The sequence below is a fragment of the Lucilia cuprina genome, chromosome 4 (genome assembly GCF_022045245.1).
Source record: "Lucilia cuprina isolate Lc7/37 chromosome 4, ASM2204524v1, whole genome shotgun sequence".
In the NCBI taxonomy this organism is placed as follows: Eukaryota; Metazoa; Arthropoda; class Insecta; order Diptera; family Calliphoridae; genus Lucilia; species Lucilia cuprina.
Window position 1 is genome coordinate 99,016,820 of NC_060952.1, and position 15,511 is coordinate 99,032,330.

General features: G+C 27.4%; 1 protein-coding gene across 1 annotated transcript in view; it reads left to right on the forward strand.

Annotated features, from left to right (window-relative positions):
- Window positions 1-15,511, forward strand: part of LOC111684565 — a 149,021-nt gene that overhangs the window by 130,772 nt on the left and 2,738 nt on the right. Inside the window, exon 12 of the mRNA XM_046948729.1 lies at window positions 7,489-7,963. Within this exon, the coding sequence (XP_046804685.1) occupies window positions 7,489-7,925 (437 nt within the window). The 3' untranslated portion in view covers window positions 7,926-7,963. The remainder of the gene's footprint in view (window positions 1-7,488; window positions 7,964-15,511) is intronic.

Consider the following 15,511-nt stretch of genomic DNA (forward strand, 5'->3'; position numbering starts at 1 on the left):
GTCTAGTCTATAGTCTAGTCTATAGTCTAGTCTATAGTCTAGTCTATAGTCTAGTCTATAGTCTAGTCTATAGTCTAGTCTATAGTCTGGTCTATAGTCTAGTCTCTAATCTTTTCTAAGCTATTAGGCTATTAAGTTACAATTTGTTATTTTTAGAATGTTCATTTTTTCCTCTTACGACCCCTAACCTAAATCAGTTCATAAAATTACACTTTTAAATTTATATTATTGTTAAATTTCCAAATTGTTATTTTTAGTATTTATTTTCATATTTTAGTTTGTATTTATTTTCTTCAACTAATGCTATTAATAGCCTTTGTTGTTTTTTTTTATTATTTGATTCCTTTGATTTCCCTTTTGACTGGTAAATAGCTGTGAATTATGTTTGAAAGTAATCATATAGAAACCAGTTAATTCTTAATGTGTCACAAAACCACACACTAGTTTAACAAGATTTTATTAGCGCAAAGTAATATGATTCGAATGAAATTGTTACTTGATTATATGGTAGGATTCTTTGGTTTTCAGTCCCCTAATTTCCCTAAAATATTATTATGTCAAAACTAACTACTTGACTGGTCTCCAGTAATATGTAGGGTAACTTATGCAAACATTTTTTTTTGAATCAAGGCGACTTCAATTCTCGTTATTTGAAGACTATGCAATTTTTCCTGAGCCATATTAGCACCATGAGCTGCTGGTTTACGATTACATATTAACATTATTTTCTTGATGATGATTTTTGCTTTTTTTGTTGTTGCTATTCATTAAATTATTTTTTATATTGTTTGTTTCTTTTCTTTGATTCTATGTTTAATGTAAGCAAAACTCTATATTGATAATATGAAAAATGTATGAAACTTTAGTTTTTTTATTTTATTCTTAAAGATTATATTTTTTGTTATTGTATAATCGAAACGAAGAAAAAGAGAAGAAACAAGATGTGAAGAAAGCATGAAAAAGGTATGAGTAATACATACATACATGAAAACTTATACAATACATTCATATCTACACAGATTTATATCCTTGAGAATATAGAATGTTATATAAACACAGTTAACCCAGCAAACATTTTTGGAGAAATTCACAGACTTTTCTAGTTGTTAGCTAAAATGGAAAATATAGCTTTTGAAACAAAACACTTTGTTATCGATTTCTACTAACTTCTTAATGATAATTGGAAGATAATTGGAAGTAATCATTTTAATTTCTCTTGGACAATAGTCGATAGATAGGAACCAGGTTTGTAAATTGCTAAACCAGGATTAAGCTAATAAAAATAATTAAAGATGTATTTTGAAAATGTCACTTTTACGTGTCTCATAGAAGACACTTTCAGTTTTTTTTAGATGGAAGATAACTTTTATAATATTAACATTGTCAATATGATTGTAAACTATTTAAACAGAGGCAATATACTCCTAGAATAAATTCTGTAAGGAAAATGCTTGCTGGTTTAGTTATGTATTATATGTCTGTATGTAAAAAAGTGCGTGTATATATAAGTATATACAAAACTTATAGAGTTGATAGTAAAGAGTACAAACAAATACGTATAAAAAAGTCAGAAGAAAAAGAAAAAGCTCATGTATTTAATATAACATTGCCCATCATGCTCTGCAGATCATATTATATTAAGTTTATGCTACAGTAAAGTACACCTACAACTTTAAAGACGGCATCACTTTAAAGTGCAATAAATCAAAAAACGATTTCAATTTTTATTATTTAAGCACAACACTAATTTCTTATTATTAAAGTTTACGCTTATTAAAGCTTTAAATTCCTTCCTTCCTTCCCGTAAATCCAGTACTCAGTGTTGTCTTTGTACTACAATCACTTTTATATACATTAAGCTTGTTTGAATACTAACGCGTTACAGCACATAAATCCAATTTAATTTGTATGAGTTTGCAAAAAAAAAACTTAAAACAGACTTTATTTTACATATTTTATTTTTTCCTTTTTTCGAAAAAAAACATTAAATTTTCTTAAATAAATGTTAAAATATTTTTCACATTTTGTATGCGTAATTTGTAATTTTGGTAGAAAGGTAAAACAAACAAAAAATATAATAAAAATAAAAGAATGTAAGGACTTGAATAATTGATAGTATGAGATGACGTTGGTATTATTTAAACAGAAAAATGTTTATTTTAAAAATATTTGCTTCATTTTTGCTACAGAAATAAATGATTTATGGCTGAAGGAAATGGGTATTTATTAAACATTAAGACAAAAAAAAAGAAACAAACAGCAAGTGAAAGTAATCAAATCAAAATTAAAAGAAAATCTTAAACAGAGAAACTGTATTTATGGCATTTCCATGTTATATAAAAAATTTTGTGTAAATTTTTAGATATTTTAAAGAAAAACGTAATAAATATTTTAACATTTTACATTTGATTCAAATTTAAATTTAACAATTTCGTTTTTCCGCCTTTATTTCTAACTTTCTATTTATTTGTGGGTGTTTGTCTGTTTTTTTTCGATTTCTATGTCTGTCCGTTCGTCTATCTGTTTATCTGCTTGTTAATTTCTTTGTCCGTCTGTCTAGTAGGTAAATCAAAATCTAATTTAAAACCGTTATAAATGTCATAAATATTTTAAGCTATTTTTTGACCCCATTGTAAACTTAACTTTGTCATTATTTAAACAATTTCATCGATAATTTACGCCTTTTTGTAAAATTAAAAATTATAATTTTTTATTTTTATTGATCAGGCTACAGCTAATAAAATTGTGAAAACATTTTTCACAATTAACAATAATAAGGAAACTAGCAATTGTTTGGAAATAGAACAAAATTAGACGTTGACAAAAAAATGTGGGCTTTTATAAACCACGCAACATCCTTTTAAAGCTATACCGAAAAAAACACATTTATCCTGATGCTGCCATTACAAATTAGGCATGTGTCGTTAACATAACAATAAATGTATTTCAGTAAATTTCAAAAATTATATGTTTTGTTAGAGAGAAAAATTCCATTTCTAAACTAAACTCTATTATCAACAATTGCAGCGAATCAAAAAAATTGGACTCACACGCATTTTATATTCCACACACATGCAAAAAACAAAACTAAAAGTAATACATGAAAACACTTTTATGCAAATGAAAATGGCGTTTGTAAAGCCTCTATATTTAAACACATACATTAGTTTAACAGAGCAAAAATATACGTATGTATGTATGTATGTATGTATGTATGTATGTATGTATGTATGTATGTATGTATGTATGTTTATTATTGTTGTAGTTAAAAGTGTTTATTTGAAATTAAAATTGTCATTTGATTTTGTGTATATGCATACTGTGTAAGTGCGTGTGTATGTGTTTTTCCTCCGGCTTAAGCGGAAGTGGATAGGAAGCATAACATTAGCGGAAATAGCATCATAATTCAAAAGAGCTTTACAACAACACTAGCTAACATTCCACCACCAGCATCATCATCATCATTCATTTGTTGCTTTTCAACGTCACTTAATTACAAAGAATCAACTTTTATCTATACTCTACACAGCATCATTGCTAAGTTTGTATGTGTATATTTATTCCAAATTTTATCGAAAATGTTTCAAATTTCAAAACTTTCCTACCCATTCTTACATACGTACTATGTATGTATGTACGAATGCTTCAACAAATTCAATTTACTAACTTCCATTTCATAACTAATGAATAATTGTTGATGACAATTATCTGTTGTCATTGTCATGGCGATTGTTATTAGTTGTCATTGGATCAGACTTAGTCAGTTTTAGCTTAAAAAAATAGTTTTCAAAATAATTTACATTTTAGTTGGAATTGTTAATGATGAAATCAAAACAAAATAAATTAAATTACCTATTCAGCTCAGTTTTAGTTCAGTTCTAGTTCAGTTCTAGTACAGTTCTAGTTCAGTTCTAGTTCAGTTCTAGTTCAGTTCTAGTTCAGTTCTAGTTCAGTTCTAGTTCAGTTCTAGTTCAGTTCTAGTTCTGTTCTAGTTCTGTTCTAGTTCTGTTCTAGTTCTGTTCTAGTTCTGTTCTAGTTCTGTTCTAGTTCTGTTCTAGTTCTGTTCTAGTTCTGTTCTAGTTCTGTTCTAGTTATGTACTAGTTCTGTTCTAGTTCTAGTTCTGTTCTAGTTCAAGTTCAGTTCTATTTTAAGTAGTTCACAAATTATATTTATTTTCTAAATCTAAATAATTTATTTAACTGACATCTGTTTTTATTAAATTTTCTTAAAAAAAATACAATACAACATCATCAGTACCAAAATGTTTTATGGAGAATTGCATACTTTCATTACTAACTACAATTGAAACTGTCTCTGTCTTCTATAACTTTAAAATATAAACATGGCAAAAAATATTGTCGTATGTACTAACAAATATTATATATACAAAATTTGCACACATAAACATATAAACTGAATATAAATCCTGTTTAGATTTTTGCATAAATTTCTTACTGGTAATAGGTTTACTATGTACAAGTCCATGTAATACGTGAGATTTTAGACAGACACACACATAGTTACATTCATCATCAACATCTTCATGCTCCATTCATATTTACGTGATGTTCTCATGTAAATGTTATTTCGAAATCCGTTCGTATGAGTACAAGGAACTTCTGTAACAAATTGATGTGTCTAAGATGTAAATTGTCGATGTTTTATGTGTCTGTAAAGTTGATATAGGAGGTTGGTGTTAAGAGTATTATATAATAAAACTTTTAGTTAACCAAATCTAAAAAATGTATTTTATTTAAATTGAATTAATGGTATTTAACAAAACTACATTTACAATTTTCTAAACAAAACATTTATGAATTGTTTTAAATAGCAGACACGACCCTCGCATGTGCATATTTATTACTTAAGTGTATTTATACTATATTATAAAACTTATACATTTATATACTTTCCGTATGAGAATGTGTAAGTAAGTCTATTTGCCAAAATTTATGTTAACACTATAACGTCTAATATTATTGCAGATATGACATTGACATGATGACATGGCGATATAAATAAATGTTGTCATATTATGTTTGTATCAATAATAATGTTTTACATACACACACTTGAATATAAGCATATAGTCTTTGTGGAAAATTTTGTTCTATTTTCAATGAATTATATTTATCTTCAACAAATTTATATGTATTTATTATTAATTTTGATAACTTAACTAAGAACATGTAAATTGTGTAAAAATGCAATAGGCTTTTGGCACAATTTGTTAAATAATTTTAATATAGAAAAGGTTTTAAAGAAAAATTAAATAAAATTTGTTATTTTTTTAAGTATTAGAGAAATATTTCAACAAAGGGATAATATTCGCTGTTCAGCACTACATAATAGTTTGAAGGAAGTTTTTCTCTAAAAAAACGTATCTTGTTTAGTTAAAATTCATTAGTTCTAGTTCTGTTCTAGTTCTGTTCTAGTTCTGTTCTAGTTCTGTTCTAGTTCTGTTCTAGTTCTGTTCTAGTTCTGTTCTAGTTCTGTTCTAGTTCTTTTCTAGTTCTGTTCTAGTTCTGTTCTAGTTCTGTTCTAGTTCTATTCTAGTTCTGTTCTAGTACTGTTCTAGTGCTGTTTTAGTTCTGTTCTAGTTCTGTTCTAGTTCTGTTCTAGTTCTGTTCTAGTTCTGTTCTAGTTCTGTTCTAGTTCTGTTCTAGTTCTGTTCTAGTTCTGTTCTAGTTCTGTTCTAATTCTGTTCTAGTTCTGTTCTAGGTCTGTTCTAGTTACGTTCTAGTTCTGTTCTGTTCTTTTATATTACTAAATTTTCAACAACCAAATGATTTTAAATTTCTAAAACCTTTTTAAAATATCTTTATATTTGAGATTTAAGACCTAGATTTGTGGAATTACAGAAAGTAAACTAAGTAATCAATCATTAGCAAATATACAAAAAAAGAACAAAATAAACTTAATTTTCAATATACTACATAACGAAATGACAACACGGTAAAAGTGAAAAAATAATAAAGAGATTTAGAGAGGAAGAAAAAGAGAAAACACAAAATAAGGTTTTTAAAACCAAATTATCCTGAAAATACCATAAATTGCTATTGTGTGTCAATGCGTATATACACAGAAATACAAATGTGTTAGAGTTTATATATGTACGTCCATGTAAGAATGAGTGTTTTGGTTGTTTGACTCTTGACATAACGACAACTAATCAAATTTGAATTTACACAGAAAATTAGACTCAAAGCATCACAAAGTGCAACGGAAGCGGAAACAGTTGCACTATCACACTGACAGTTTAATACATATACATAAACACACTCGAACAAACGAGTATATATGTATATATGTATGAGTGAGTGGCCACAACTTTGTATGTTGCAGCAAATAGAAAATGAATATTTGTTTGTATGTATGTTTGTTTATACGTGCAGTACCAGCAAAAAAAGCACATGTTTATGCATTGTATGTTATGATGCTGATGTTGCTGTTGCTACTATGTGTTATTATTATTGTTTTTGTAGTTGTTACATGATCATGTGCTTTTATATGAATTTTTAGTATAAAACTTTAACAACCTTACCAGTAGCAGTAATAGTAAAAGTAGAAAAGTCTAGTGATGATGGTGCGTAACATTGACATAAACGACAGGAAAGTGACATGACAAGCGTATAACTAACGGAAACATTGAAAATTGCGAAACAAATGTTAAAACTATGTTTAAAAGTGTGCATACAGTATATACATATGTATAAGGGAATATCTATTAAATGAAAGCATATATGTGAGACATAAACACATACAAATGCATCTACATTAGGTTTTATGTAAGCCCAAGTATAAGCTGGTATTTGTGTATTTTAGTTATATAGTAAATATGTATCTCTGAATATGTGTGTATATGCTTTTTGAAAGTTGAGAAGGTAAAAACGCATGTTATGGGTTAATGTTAAATTTTATTCAAAGTTATTTTTTTAAGGTTTAAGTTTGATAAATACATGTATACAAAATGCAAGAGTATGCAGGTCATGGATATAAATAAAGTCAACTTTGTAAGTTGTAGTAATGCCTCCAAATACCAGTAACTCAAATACATACATATAATGAAATATGGCACGTAGACAAACATTTTTAATAATAAAACCGTTATACGACTGATCTAATTTGTTATTGTGTTATAAAACTTCTACTAATTTGTATGAAGTAAACAATAGTGATTATGTTATTAGTGATTACAGATAATAGTAATCTATAGTCGAGTCTATAGTATAGTCAATAGGCTAGTCTATAGTCTAGTCTAATTCAAATTAAAGATTAATTTTATAAAGTTATTTTTATTAAAAAAGTTTTAACATTTTAGAAAATTGTTTCTTAATATAACGGCGTATACGTAATATTTATCTGCAAAGTATTACATATTAGCACTCATACGCACCCTATTACAACAAAGAAACTAAACAATATTCAACAAAATTTCTATTCACAACTAACTCAAATAAACACTTTTTCAACTTTTCTACTTTCAGAATCACCTCAACAACAATATCAGCAACAGCAACAATCGAATAAAAATCATCCTAATGGTAGTATAATGACCGGTCTTGGTACCTTGTCTCATCACATACGAGCGCCACGACCACCCACCAGAACCGCCTCCTCAACAACAACACAATGTGGTTCCGGAGGTGGTGGAGGAGGAGGAGGCGGTAGTAGCGGCAATACTAATAATATGGGTGGTGGTTCTAGTTTAATAGATCAAACTCCTTCAAATGGCAGCAGTAGTAGCGGTGTTAGCAGTGCGCCTTCCTCTAAAGGCCATTCGCATCATCATAGTCATACGCATTCGCACAATTCGGCAGCGGTGGATAATATAGGAATGACAACGACATCATCATCAACGGGTGGAGCGCCACATCTGCAGCAACAAGTGCCACAGGCGGCCATGGATGAGATGCGCGTCTGATAGGTGTCGGTGTTCGAACTAGATTTATAGTCTTCTTGGTAAGTAGCTGAATAATGATGAAATCCTTGAGATAATAATATTAAAAGAAATAGTGTGTATGAGAATAGCCTAAAACCATAGACTTAAGTATTTCAAATAAAATCGTTGCCATATTTTATCATTTATTTATTCATGGCTGTTTTGTCACGTTTCTCATTAAATGCGTTTAACTGTTTAGCTGTTTAGATACTCTGTAAGCCTTCTTTATATATTGTATCCCTTTTGGGTAGTAAAACGTTTATTCCTTATTATCCTTTTAATAATTATTATTGTCATTTCAATCAAAATGGTATTTGCATTTAAACTAATATCTATTTTTTTTTTTTTTTTGTTTGCTTTGTCAGGAAACATTTCAAAAAAAAAATAAATTTGCAAAAATATTAATAAAAAAATATTTATTAAAAACTGGATAAAAATAGGTGAATAGATGACATAGAAAGTTTTATTAGAATATAAAATTAAATTGAATAAGGGTGATTATATCAACGAGTTTATAAAATATTAAAATAAAAAGAATTGAAAAATTCAAACAGTAGAGAAGTAGTTGGTGCTTTGAGAGAATAGGTGGTAATTAGTGGTGCCGATATGGGAAATTTTTCCTTAGACTTATTACACTGGATAACAAACGTACAAAAAGGAAATGGTATGGATTTAGTTATGATAACATCCCCATTTATATTATAAATTCTAGGGCAATTAAATTTCGATCTAGCTGGATATAAAACTCTCACTTAATCTCTTTTTTTTCTTACGCTTAAAAAACTTTTTTAATCATATCTTTTCATGCAGTTTTCCCCTTTATTTTCCGTTTTTTTTTTTAACAATTTTTATTCTTTTTTATTTCATTCTTCATTATCTGTTGCGCTTGTGTGCACTTGACTAGGTTTTTATATTCATTCGCATTTCCGTTGTCTTGTCTTTGTAATTTCTTACACACATTTGCATGCACAGACTCATATATTCTTTTTAACTGCTTATTTTACAGCACACACACACACACACACTTATCATTCAACACTTTTCTATAGACAAAAATAGAAAAAAATTCTTACAATAGAGAAAAGTAAGAAAAAGTCAGTCAGTTTTCTTATCAATTGAGTTCACTGACAACAAATTACAAGAATCCTTAATGTGTGTTTGTGTGTGTGTTCTTTTTTAAGTTTTTAACATTTATGCAAAATTAAAAGCAGGAAAAAATATAGGATTATAAAAGAAAAGTTGCAATTTGATAAAGGTTGTCTATACGCAAACAGGTTGTCATGCCAACCTATTACAATAGACAATTTAATAACGTTTTAGCATTACAAAATAGAATGACAACAATTGCGATTTAAATTCAGAAAAAAAAATAATAATAATTTATAATTTTAAGAAATATTTACAAAAAGAAAACAATACATACAAAAAGAAAACAATTATTGTTTATAACAATCATATTAAAAATTAAAGTTTAATCATATTATGATTGCAATAATGTTTTAGCAATACGAAATAGAATGAAAACAATTGTGATTTCAATTCAAATAAAAGTAATTTATGATTTTAAAGAATATTTTACCAATTGTTAAATACAGAAAGAAAACAATTATTGGTTACAGTAATCATAATAAAATTGCTTTGAGTAGATTAATCATATTATGATTAAATTACTCAATCATGATTATGATTAAACTAAGCAATCAATTTTTAATTCCTGATATAATTAAAAAAGAACTTTCTTATTCGAACAGATTTGAACTTTTTTTCGAGAATATTTTTGGAATTAGTTTTCTAGTTTTCCTTTAATTATTGAGAAATGAGAACTCATATATTTCTTTGTAATTAAAAGTAATTTTAAAGTAGGATAATAAACAGATTTGAATATTCCAAGAATTTGTTATTTTATTTAATATCTACTTTGGTACTGCTCAATAGTTAGTTTTATAAATTTAGTTACAACAAGATAATCAATGTGGTCTTAGTTTTTAAGAGAAAACTTAACTTAAAATGCAAATTCATTGAATTTTTAAAATTTGAATCTTATTTTTCTTAATATAAATTTTTCTAAGGTTTTTCAAATTTAATTTGATTATATCAAATTAGATTTCTCTTAAAACTTTTTTAGATTATAAATTTACACCTCTAAATAGATATAACATTATCTATATTAAGATATTTCATTCAAAAGGGTTTTATTTTATTATTTCCTTAATTTATTCCTTAAAAACAAACATTTAAACATTTATCTGGAACAATTACAGCAAAATAATAAATAATGCAACTTTTTTATTACAAAGTGTAATTAAACTCTTCAAAATATATTTTATTTTATTACATTTAAAAATTTTCCTTATTAAAAATCTATTTAAGAATATTTTATTGCTTGCAATATAATTTCCTTTTAGCCGTAAAAACAAACACTTCGATTTATGCTTAAATTTGCAAACATTATTTAATTTATTTATTTAGCCAATTCTTAAAGTTTAACTTAACACCTCAGTACCTTTTTAGTTAACAAAATTTATTTATTAAATCAAGATCTTTTAGAAGACTTTACAAACTGTTTCCTGACTTTAAGTTTTGCTCTGTGTTTTACCATTTGTTTAAATATTTAAACAATCAAAATGCATTAGCATTTTACTAGTAAGTACAAGTGGAAATATCCCAAAAAAAAAGAACAAAAAAAAACTATAAAAAAAGAAAGGAAAATTGTATTGTTAAGATGTGCATTTTAAGACCATGTTGTACTGAGTTCCAGGTGTAAATTTTTAGTTTTCCTATGAATATATCAGCAACCCATACTTTGGTTTTTGTTCACTTCACTTAGGACTTCTTATTGGGTAGATAATAAAGTCCACTAAAAGTTCATAAGTTAATATTGAACAAAAAGGATACATTAGATTCTTATAAGTATAGCGGGGAATAAATGTGCATTTATATGTACATTTCTTGTATTTAATCAGAAACTAACAAGCGTAAATGTTAATCAAGTGAGCAAAGACGTTCTTAGCCAAACGTTTCAACGAAGAAAAAATGTAAATTTAATTGTATTTACAGGTGAAATAATGGAATGCAAAGTTGGAATACTAAACACTTACATACTAGCTGTGTTACCCAGTAAACAATTTTCCAAAAATTTTGAATGCCATATACATAACTGTTTTCTTTCTCTATTGAATGACTCTACTCTGCTCTGCTCTACTCTACTCTACTCTACTCTGCTCTGCTCTGCTCTGCTCTGCTCTGCTCTGCTCTACTGTAATCTACTCTACTGTATTTTACTCTACTCTACTCTACTCTACCCTACCCTACCCTACCCTACTCTACTGTAATCTAATCTACTCTTGTCTACTCTACTCTACTGTAAGTCCTAACAAAAACCATTAGCTCCACAGCAACTTTATAGCCTAGTCAATAGGCTAGACGATTAAGTGATCAATAGACTAACTCACAGGCATTGCTCATTCACTTAAATATATACTAGTTCAACGGCTATTTAAAAAAGTAATTCGCAGTCCAAGGTCAGTCACCAGACAGCATGCATTATTGATCTGGATTCTAGTATACTAAGGTAATTATTGCCAAATATCCAAAGTAACGCAAATATAAAATTCTTATTTGCCTTAAATTATGCTATACATTTCGGCATATGCATAATTAATGATAATTTAAAAATAAAGAAATGAATTCATGAAATATTCTAGAGAAAAATTGTAAATGGATACTTTGTAGTGAAATGCAAATCATAAAGCTTAAGTGGATAAATGATGCAAAAGCAAAGTTAAGGATAGGATATTAATTTCAAAGTTAAAGGCACACAATGCAATAATTGTAAACTAATCAATTATTAAAAAATTAATTTAAAAAATATTTAATATTTTTTGCACTTTCTTATCCTAACAACATCACTAGCTACAGTACTACAACACCAGGTGTCACTTTTTTTCTTCCTCCATACATTTTGCACTTTGTCGTACACTTCGTTACGTGTGGCGCGTAAAGTACTTTGAATATTATTAAAATAAATCTTGGCTGCAATGTTGCATAAAAGATGCAGGAAACCCTTGCACACGAGCATCCACACTAACAAAGTAAATGCATTTGCACATAAATAAATTTTGTGGGAACATTAACACAAGTAAAATGATACAAGTACCAGAGACCCAGCTGTACACTTTGCCAGATTTTTGAAGTGTGCTAAAGAACACCTTAATGACACACATAGGTGAACTTTAAACGTTGTCTTATATACATAGCAAAGTGGTGTGTTTGAAATTATGTTGTTTGGTAACAAACATACATATACATATGTATGTATGTATACTTATATCTGAAGGCATTGGGCTAGTCAGCCAAACAGCCACACTTTATAAGTTGTTCTACGAGTTTAACAACAGATACTTAAACTTGTTTCATGTCCTCCAAAATATCCGTTTCCTGCTCTACCAACTCTCCATCCAAATGTCATGACACAGTTAAATCAGCTAGTTTACTCTTTTGTTGTAGTTCCTATTTGGATAGTTGGTCGTTGGGTGGGTCGTTTGGTTTTGGCCTTTTGTTTTCATTTACTTGTTAAAAGTCGTGTTTTGTGTCATTGGTAAGAGTAAATATTTTGTTTGTTTTTTTTTTATAATTTTGTTTTTTTTTTTTTTTTTGTTATAGTTGGCCGTTGTTTATATAAACAAAAACCAAAAAAAAAACTTTTAATTTATTTGGCAAATGTTTTCTGAAGAGTTTTTATTACTTATTTATTTTATAAAACTAGCACAAAAACTGTTTTTAACATAAACGTAGAAAAACAACAATAGCTTTTTTATTCACTAAATATTTCTTTCTGCAATAGTTATTTTTTCTTCAGATTTTGTAAAAGTTTTTGTAAGAGAAAATCTTTATAACTGAAAGTAAATATTCCTCAATTTCTCGTAAATAATAAACAATGAGATGCACAACAAAATTTACAATTCTATGAAGAAAAAACCAACCAAAATTACCTGTTTATAAATTATTTATGTATAACTCTGTGTATGAGTATGTTTTCTATCAAAAACTTTGTTGTCCATAGTTTTAAGAGTGCAAAAAAATTTCAAGTATAATAAATTATAATGTCAGTTTTGACAGCTGCTGTCATGTACTTCCTGGTGAGACATGTTGTATGGTTATTTTGAAATTTAAATAGTTAATGCGAAAGTAAATTGCTTTAGTTGAGTTTCAATATTAAAAGTATTAAACAAAAAACAATATGCTTCTAAAATACCTCTTGTCATAATTAGGATATTTCAGTTAATCTTATTATATAGTCGAAAGTACTGACAAGACTATATTCTTACCTATATAGTCTAAACTATAGATAACTTACAGTCTAAGCTGTAAGTCAGATATAGATCAGTATAAAATCTGAGGTATTGATCTGTCTGTATTGTGAACTATCCATCAGGCTGTAGTCTTCAGTCTGAATTACAGAACAGCCTATGGTCAAAACTGTTAATCAGTCAATAGTCTGAAATGTAGTTTAATCGATAGATTGTGCTACAGTCTGAACAATATGTCTGTTTTTTAGTCTGAAGATGTAGAAAGGCATTACGTGAATTCTTGTTTTTGATTAGTCCTAAGTCTGAACTATAGATCAGTGTATAGCTCGAATAAGATATAACATATCTGAATTTTAGACAAATCTATTGTCTATGCTAAAGATGAGTCTATGGTCTGAACTATTAATCAGTCTATAGTCTAAACTATAGATCCATCTATAGTTTAAAATATAGATCAGCATATATTCTGAACTATTAATAGTCTGATCTATAGATCAGTGTTAGTTGAACTATAGATCAGTCTATAGGCTGAACTATAAATCAGCTTAAAGCATGAACTATACATCTGACTATAGTCAGAACTATAGATTAGCCTATATACATAAACACATATATATGTAATTTAATCTATACTCTTAACCATGGATCGATAAGAATTATAGTCTATAGACTGAAATGTAGATCTGTATTAGAGTGAATTATAGATCAGTTTATAGTCTAAAATATAGACCAAATTATAGTCTGTATTATAAATTAGACTATAATATAAATTGTGTTAGTTAGTTGGTTAGTTAGTTAGTTAGTTAGTTAGTTTGTTTGTTAGTTTGTTAGTTTGTTAGTTTGTTAGTTTGTTAGTTTGTTAGTTTGTTAGTTTGTTAGTTTGTTAGTTTGTTAGTTTGTTAGTTTGTTAGTTTGTTAGTTTGTTAGTTTGTTAGTTTGTTAGTTTGTTAGTTTGTTAGTTTGTTAGTTTGTTAGTTTGTTAGTTTGTTAGTTTGTTAGTTTGTTAATTTGTTAATTTGTTAGTTTGTTAGTTTGTTAGTTAGTTAGTTAGTTAGTTAGTTAGTTAGTTAGTTAGTTAGTTAGTTAGTTAGCCTGTTGTGTGCTCCTTAACTAGTGCCTCACCTGGGACAATTTACGAGGCAGTTATATCTACAAGTTCTTACATAACTCTCACAACTCTAATCGAAGATAAACTCTTACCGCCATATTCATAAACAAATTTTTATTTTATAAACGATTTATAAATCAAATTTCGTATGGAAATTTTGTTTTATAAACCTTTTATAAAATAAAATGCTGTTTATGAATAAGGTGGTTAGAAAATAAGTGGAATTCAGAAATTAAAATATAATTAGTTTCCAGCAAAATTTAAATGCATATCATTTTCCAAAAGGTAATAAACTATATGAGCACTACATAATAAATATGAAGTAGTAGATATATTTACATGCAAAAATACATAAGTATGTATAGCACTTTTACATTATTAATATTTTTTAAATACATACTCAAGTATACATATGTATGTTGAAAACAAACTTGCTTATATATTTCCTAACAAGTACTTATTCGTAGAAAAATTAAAGCAAGAATTTTTCCAAGCACTTAATTAATGTCAGAAATGATTTTTATAAAATGACTACAGCCATAATATAAAGCACATTTAACATTTTCCCTGCTAACATTAGGCCCTAAAACTTTACATTACTTCCATATAAAATACTTTCCATATACATATTACATGTTTTCTATGTGTATAAATGCTGGTATATTAGAGATACATAACACATCCTTTAAACACAATCCTAGAGACTAAATAGGAAATAACCACAACTTGATTTTTTTGAAAAAAAAAAATGGTTTCGAAAAATAAAAATTAGTAAAAGTAATATGCTTTCGTAGCATATTTTGTTTAATTGGATGTACTTATAGCTTATTGTAGTCAAAAGTTTTTTTATATAGAAAAACTTATGTAGAATTGAAAAAGGAGAGAATATTTTTTTAAAACTTTTAACTTTTAATGTGTAACAAGTGAATTATATTGTGAACTTTGATTATATTGAGAAAGATTTAAATATTTTTTAGCCTAAATGTACTATGTAGAAAAATCCCAGATATATCCTGAAAGTATGCTACATATTTGAATTATTTAGTATTGATTCTTGGAATATTCTCGAAAAAATATAAAACTTAATTGATTTTTGTTACTGTTAAATAGTTAAAGTATGTATTTCAGATTTGTTGATCTTATTGTTTTTT